Genomic DNA, 7405 nt, shown 5'->3' on the forward strand with positions numbered 1-7405 from the left:
TAGCCGCCTGATTCTAAATGAGTGTGTTCCGAACACCCCTGCTGTCACTTCCATGCCTCTCAAGGCCATGTCCATCACGTTCTTGAATTGGAAACTGCTCAGAGCCGACCCATCCCTGTGCAAAAATAGAGGTTACCCAGCCCCCGCCTGCTGCCTCTCTCAAATGTAAGTGGTCAGTCCAGTGACTGGACACACTGTGCTCCCCTGGATGCTATAGAGGGTGACTGTTCTCCCTTTTCCTTTTTGATCCATCTTAGACCTCTTTAGATAAATGTGCACCCGCTCTTCTGACAATTGCACATCTTCCAGCCTTTAAAACCCAGAGCCCCATCCCTCTCTATTCTCAGGAACCAGTTCGCTCACTCTGAAAGCTCCAAAAGAAGGCCAAGGTGAAAGCGACTGAACAAAACCCTCACTATGGCAAGTCTTAGGCAGAGTTTCTATTAAACTGTGGTAGCAACATCCATGGGATGCCTCGCATCAGGCTTGCTCTCCGTTTGCTTCTCCCAACCTTATATGTCCATTAAAATGCAATGTGCTTTCGTGGATCAGGCTCCCTAGTTTGGTAAATGGTAAGACAAACCGCCATCCCCATACGACAAAAGCACGTGCTGGCAATCCCTTTTGGTGCTCTGTCAAAGATTGTTCCTTCAAAGTCAAGAATTGCTCCCAGCATACGTTGTTCCTCCTTGCTGTGCCCAGTGCCAAAGCTGTGTAGATCAGTGAGCTAAGATTTCCCCAATCATGCCCCACCACTGAACCTTGAAGGGAGAGTGAGAGGGAGAGGGCGTTCTTCACCCATGGAACGTGTTGTGCTCTTTGAACTTGAGCAGGCTTGTTGTCAGCTCACTCAGCAACCCAAGTACCCTTAAGTTACTGGACATCGCTGATTAATGATTTGAACCACCGCCAGGTTATCTGACCAGAGAATCACCCTTCTATTCACCAATGACTCTTCCCATAGCCTGAAAGCCACTACAATAGGAAAAGGTTCCAGAAAAGTGAGGTCTATGGTAATGCCATCCTGTGCCATGCCGCATGCCAAACCAGCCCGCACCACTCGTTCCCTAGAGCTAGCCCCCAAATCCGTGGGAGCCTAAATCATCAGTAAAAAGTCTCTGTTTCTCGCTACTAGCCCACTGCTCCTGCCAAAGTAGTACTCCATTGAAATCATCCCACATCTTCCGCCCCCGACGCACGTGTTTGGAAGCGTGTTGCAGCCCTACAGTCTTTGAGTTCAATGCTCCTGGCAAATACCTTTCCAGCCAGGATCACCTTACCAGCAAAGTTCACATTTTCCACCAATGACTGCATCTACCTCAACGTGGCCTTACTCCTGCCCCTCAATTCCTTGATCGTTTCTTTAAGTTTCACCACGTTGTTCCTCTGCAGTCTTGACTTCCCCTCCACCGAGGGACTCTCTATTTCCAGGAATGTCAACCTTGTGAGTGGACCTACCGTTTTCCCCTAAGCCAAGGGGACCCCTCATCTCCTGCATCAATGACTGGAACCTGTTCATTAGCGTGCCACATTCATCTGTCCCTTCCTTCCCAATGAACAAGAAGTCATCAAGGTAGTGCATTACTATCCCGCCCGGGCCATCTGCTTCAGTGCATACTCCAAAAAAGTGCTTAATTTTTCTAAATAAGTGCATGAAATAGCGCACACCCCATTGGTAAGCATCTGTCGTAACAGTACGAACCCTTCACCTTGAAACCCAGCAAATGATAGCTTTCTTTGCTAATTGGCAGTAGCCTAAAGGCCGATTCAATATAGGCATTCCCCATCAGAGCGCCTCTCCCTGTGGCACTCACTAGCTCCACTGCATCATCAAAGGAAGCATAATGAACCCTACAACTCTCCTTAGCTATGCCACCAATGACCCCGCCACCCTACCCAGCCTAATCTCTAGCAATTTTCTGCTCCACTACCTCTGGCATTTTCAATGCTGACTTTAGATGGTCTGCTTCCCTGCTCCCACTGGCACCATTGTAACAGATTACAAACCCCAACCTGAAACTTTCCCAAAGCAGTTTTTCATCGGCGCTATTGTGGTACGTATTCAAGAATGGGATCAATTTGGCCAGGAGTATGGTCAAGGGGGTGTCAATTGTACTTAGCATTCTATTTTGGTTTCAAGCTATTGCTCTTCTTTCCACCATTGAATGAAAAAGTGCTGCGATTCCCTGCACACTTGCCACATACATGCTTGAATTTGCAGATTGTGCCAAAGGGGCAATACCCTTGCTCACTTTTCCAGCAATGTGCTTGCTCCCCCTGCTGATAACTGGGTCTACTATTCCAGGAGGCGCGCCCGCGAAAGGATCCCCTCCTCCTGTCCCCATAAGACCATCTCTCCTTAGAACAAGGCTTCTCGCCCTGAGCCTTATCCCCCCCAAACCCCCCCCCATTTCCCTTGCTGATACCATTTTCTCAATATAACCCATCACATCAAACTCATCCCATGACATTGCCGGCCAAATGTGCATCTTTAGCCTAAAACCCCCATCATATTTCAATCAAGCTTTGCTGCCATATGTCAGATATGCAGTATGGATGTATTGTTCATATGCAAATAATGCCCTGGCATCCTCATGGATGCCAACATCCTGAAAGCCGCCAACCAATTGTGAATAGTCTCTTCTTTCTTGACCCTCTCCCTGTCTTTTTCCCTTCCCTTCTCTGATATCTGGCGTAGATCAAGCCCCACTGGTTCCATATCTAGCAAGGTAAAAATGTCTAAGTACTCCTTCTGCCAAATCCTCTCCTTGTATGCCACAGGGATGTACCAAACTAAAGCGTTCCCCGCCGCCTGCACTGGTGCAAAGCCTGGCATCACTCTCCCATAGTGCGCCCCATTACCCCACACCATACCTTGCCCCCGACTGCCTGACGGCATTACACTCACCTGCTGCAGCTGGCTGACCACCCCTAGAGACATTTCCCTAGGCACTGCGGCAGTTTGGCTCAGGATGCAGGGGCATGTGGCCCCCTCCAAGCCACTCAGCCTCTGCACTTGCTTGTGCACAACTGCTGTCTCCAACCTTTGGTCTGGCGTGGTCTGGCTGCGAAGATCATGCTGCCAGTCCACCGGCTGCTTATAAGCCCCCAGGCACGCCCACCTCCATTATTAATTATTCACGGGCATTCAGGGCCATTTGGCGGGCTTCCGCCCCTCTTGCATTTTCCCGCGGCTTGCTTTCTCCTTACCTGGCTTTTCTCCCCAAAACTCCTCCCCCTTAACCAGGGGGGGGGGGGAGGAAGGAGGACGCTGCCACATTATCTGGGTACCCCCTCAAGGTTCCACCATGTCGTCACCTCCAGAACTGTCCACAACACGAGTTTGCGCCACTTTGCACTGACAAATGGACATAGGGTGGATACCACATCGGTATGGGATACTAAATATTACATAACACCGGCCTTAGAAGCTGCAGCGCCCCAGGCAGAAAAACAACAATTTGGTGCCTCCACCCGCACACCCCTAGTCATGGGGCAGGGAGGGGGTGGGAGCGTCAAATCTTCATTAGGCATGGCAGGCGCCCAATTTCTTATTAGATATGCTTTGCAGAGCACATTTAATTTCAATTGAGCGCATGCAGTGCCTTCTCCCACCACGCCAGGTCGGAAGGAGGCGGGGGGGGGAGGGGGAGACCTTGAAAGACTCCCCTGAACTGGAATGGCGGGGGTCTAATGGCAGGGCGCCCCAGGCGGCCGCCCGGCCCGCCCTGCCCTAAAACCGGCTCCGGCCCCGGCCCGCTGTCAAGCGTGCAACACTCAGTCCTGGGGTTCCCTGTTACAATTCACTGGTATCGGAAGTGTTCAAGTCAAGCAAGTGCACAACTTCCATTGTCAACATACTATTGTTTTGTGGACGGGCAGGATTGGAGACGAGTGTCCCAATAATGCCAGCTCGAAGGGAGCGGGTGCCCTAATTTTATAGAACTGTCCTTTGCTTTAGCTGCGTCCATACAACTGTTTAATTTAAGCGTGATTGCACCTAGAATAAGGGAGGAGGGCATGCTATGCTTTTTCCAGACCTAAATTTCCAGTTGCGGGCAATCCACAAATTGAAAATAAATAAATACATACATAAAGACCATCAAATTTGGATGGACTGGGAAGCAAACGTGGCCCCATACTACACCCTGTGAACAAACCCAACATCTTCAAGAAGGTTTTGGGGCCGGGGGATCCGTTCTCTCACAAGAATATTTGTTGTGGGGGAGGCAAAATTCAAGACCGAAAAGGCTGGATAGCCTGCCTTTGCACAATATGGGGCAAACTGCGAACTCTGCACAGTGCACACGTTCTCCAATAACAGGTTTAACGTTTAAGTAGTACCAACACACATGGCCTTGGTGTTTGTCTTAATTCAACACTACCCGTGCGCCTAAGTAAAACACACATACATGCCAACATGACCCATTCCAATCGGGTGATACCAGGAAACTCCTTTTTTTTTTAACAGAAGCAATTTCATGCAAAATTCACCGAATAATTTGTATTGGAAAGGGGGGGGCTGGCTGGCTCACCTCTCCCCTGCCCACGCCCCTCCAGGTATATATATTTTTTAAAAAATAACAATTTAATTAGGTAAAAAAATGCCTCGAATAAAAAGTATTTGGTAAAATCTATGGATACCTTTTTTTACGCCTTCCAACAATCGTAGTCATGCATGTGCAACATGAAAATACAAGTCCCAGAATGCACAGACAATAACTGGATGCGCATGACCCTAAAGGAATGGGACATACATGAGATACGATTCGTGAATATCAAAGCCGAACTCCTTCAGATGGCATATGCAAGATGAAAGAAACATATTCCATGGTTGGAGTCACTGCCTCAACTGAGGTGCCATATACTTCCGACCCCCGCAGCCAGTCGCAAAAGCCTACACTTACACCATAAAATGTCTGAGAGATTATTACAGCAAACCATATTGTTTGAAACCAATAAAATGAAAAGGGCCACTTCAAGAAAATAATTCATTGACTGAATTCACGCTTGGTTCTTCAGTAAAAGTCAGTTACTGTTACCTACCATCAGCGTTTCCTCGGGAGAGCACTAAGCGATCGCGCGGCTTCCGGGTCAAGTTAGGCGGAGTCTGAAACCGTTTCTCCGTCATCCGGTTCGAAGACATTAAGCGCCTGCTGATTCAATTAAGTAGAGGCAAGTGGGTTTATTTGATAGACAATCATTGCCAAGAGCGAGAAAATACTGTCCCTGTAGCATGAAGTCTCCTTGCAATAATAGCACAGGTCTTAAGTTTTCCCATGCGCTGGTTGCACATCTTTCCGGGCCAAGTGTGTCCCTTGCATTCGAGAGGAGCTGAAGTATGGGACAGCACGCAAGAGGTTTGGGGGCCCTATTTATGGTCTGCAAATTGGTCGTTGTGTTCTGCTAATTGAAATCAATTTGGAGGCGAGTGAGAAAATGAGACTGAATTAACACTGGTGCTATGGACACCGAACACTCAGCATTGACACCTGTTTGGCTTCAGACTAATTAAAACACGTGCCTAATTATTACACTTCCAAATGTATAGGATGCGGTTTGAGCAAATTTGATAATGACAGAGTTACAAGCTCACAATGGGCGCACGTTGGAGGCAGTCTCAGCAAAAGTGCTACTCTGCTTACTTACAAGTAATCTTCATTGCACCTAGTTCTGCTCTTTCTCAGAGCAAGCCTAACCGATAAAGGTCCTCTGCCTTCCAACAAACACTCCTTCAAAACATCCTCTTTTTTTAAAAAAACTGCCAATGCTCAGCGTGGCGTCTGCTGCAGATAGAACATGAGACCTAGGAAGAAGGAGAGGGGGGCATTTCATAACAAAAGGAGGCAGGTAACCACATTCTCTGAGCCCAAAGAACGTGAGCCCTGCTGAATCTGATACTTTTCAGGACCCTGGGGTTCAAAGGACCTTGGGGGGTGGAAGGGGCAGGGAGGGACAAGTCGAGGAACATCAATGGCCAATGGACACAGAGAGCATCATGTGTTCAAGCCTTGTGGTTGAGCACTCTGGCCAACATGACCACCACTGGAGGTGCAAAGGTCCTCATGACACTTCAAATACCGCCAGACTAGGAACATGGAACATTCCTTCAGAAGTAGCCGGCAAGAGTTCTGTGGACCACTCTGATGTGGGATGCTGCCAGAGACAACAAGTTCTTCTGTGCTCACCAACACAACTGCAGAGAGATCTGAGCCAGGGGAAGGAAGCCCACTCCCTCTTCTCGGTTTACATAGGCCACTGGCATTGGGTTGTCAATCAAGATCCTGACAGCACATGCTTGAAGTAGAGATTAGAAGGCCAAGAGAGCCCATTGTCTGGCCTCCAGTTCCCTCTAGTTGGAGGATCAGAGGTATTCCTGGGGGACCACTGAACCTGCATAGTTGTGGTCCCATCAATGCACCCCATCCTCTGGTGCGTTTGCATTAGTGCTGATGGCGGATGGCAAAGGAGAACTGCGAGTGAAACCTTTTGAGGCGATTAACCAGATTCAGCCAGCACTATATGGCTGATTTTATCTGTGCTAAACCAGGGAGGGAGATCTTGATGTTCATCGAGCTTGGAGTCCAATTCTGATGGGGATGTAGGAGGAGTAAGTGAAGATGCACCCAGCAGGTGACAAATACAAAACCCAATGTCAGACCTTGAATCCGCAACCATCTTGGTGCTGCGGCACACTGTAGGTGACAAAGCCATGTAACCTCCAGGATGATCCGATCTGCCATTGTCTCTGTGAGACACACTCACAACTTCACCATTACAAATCGGGTCCCCATGAACAAAAGGACCTGAGAGGAAGCCAGGTGAGACCTCTTGGTGTTGAGAAAAATGCCATGAGTAGCCTCCTGGTATTGCCAATATCACCTCTTGGTTGACTGTCCCCTATATTAGCAGGTTGTCCAAATAGGGATTCACAGCAGGCCCTCCCTATCAACTTTCCCAATCAATATGCCAGAATTTTCAAACACTCTCAGCACTGATTGAAGACCAAAAGGAAGAACCGGGAATTGAAAATAGATATCCTACTGTGTACCTGAGGAGTCAATTGTTGGATGATCTTAATTATACCTAGGAGGAATGCGTATCTGAGATCCCAGAACACTAGTCAGTCTCCTGCTGAAGCCAGAATGATATTGGGGTGCCTGTCCAGTCTGGAGTGAACATCTCTGGGGGAGATATCACCATGAAGCACCTTCTAGGATCCCAAATGACTTCCCATGTACTAGGCCTGCCACAAGTTGGCATGGCTGTTGTACCACAGTAAGTGGAATAGTGGTTGGAATCACAAGACTTCTAATTCCATCTGAGGATGCCTGGATACTTCTCATCCTTATGGACATGGTACAATTTCTCCTCCAGTTGCTTCCCAAATGCCTGGCACCCTGAA

At 48.5% G+C, this 7405-nt stretch overlaps 1 protein-coding gene across 3 annotated transcripts in view; it reads right to left on the reverse strand.

Annotated features, from left to right (window-relative positions):
- Window positions 1-5328, reverse strand: part of LOC138569637 (fibroblast growth factor receptor substrate 2-like) — a 385144-nt gene extending 379816 nt beyond the window's left edge. For 2 of the 3 annotated variants that reach the window (XM_069647780.1, XM_069647779.1), the window contains exon 1: window positions 5047-5328. In XM_069647780.1, coding sequence (XP_069503881.1) covers window positions 5047-5146 — 100 coding nt within the window. In that variant the 5' untranslated portion in view covers window positions 5147-5328. Of the gene's footprint in view, window positions 1-2908; window positions 3076-5046 lie in introns of those variants that run through there. The other variant, XM_069647782.1, reaches the window with a different exon arrangement.
- Window positions 5329-7405: the final 2077 nt, after the last annotated feature.

Source organism: Ambystoma mexicanum, chromosome 2q (assembly GCF_040938575.1).
Source record: "Ambystoma mexicanum isolate Mex_15411 chromosome 2q, UKY_AmexF1_1, whole genome shotgun sequence".
NCBI classification, from domain to species: Eukaryota; Metazoa; Chordata; class Amphibia; order Caudata; family Ambystomatidae; genus Ambystoma; species Ambystoma mexicanum.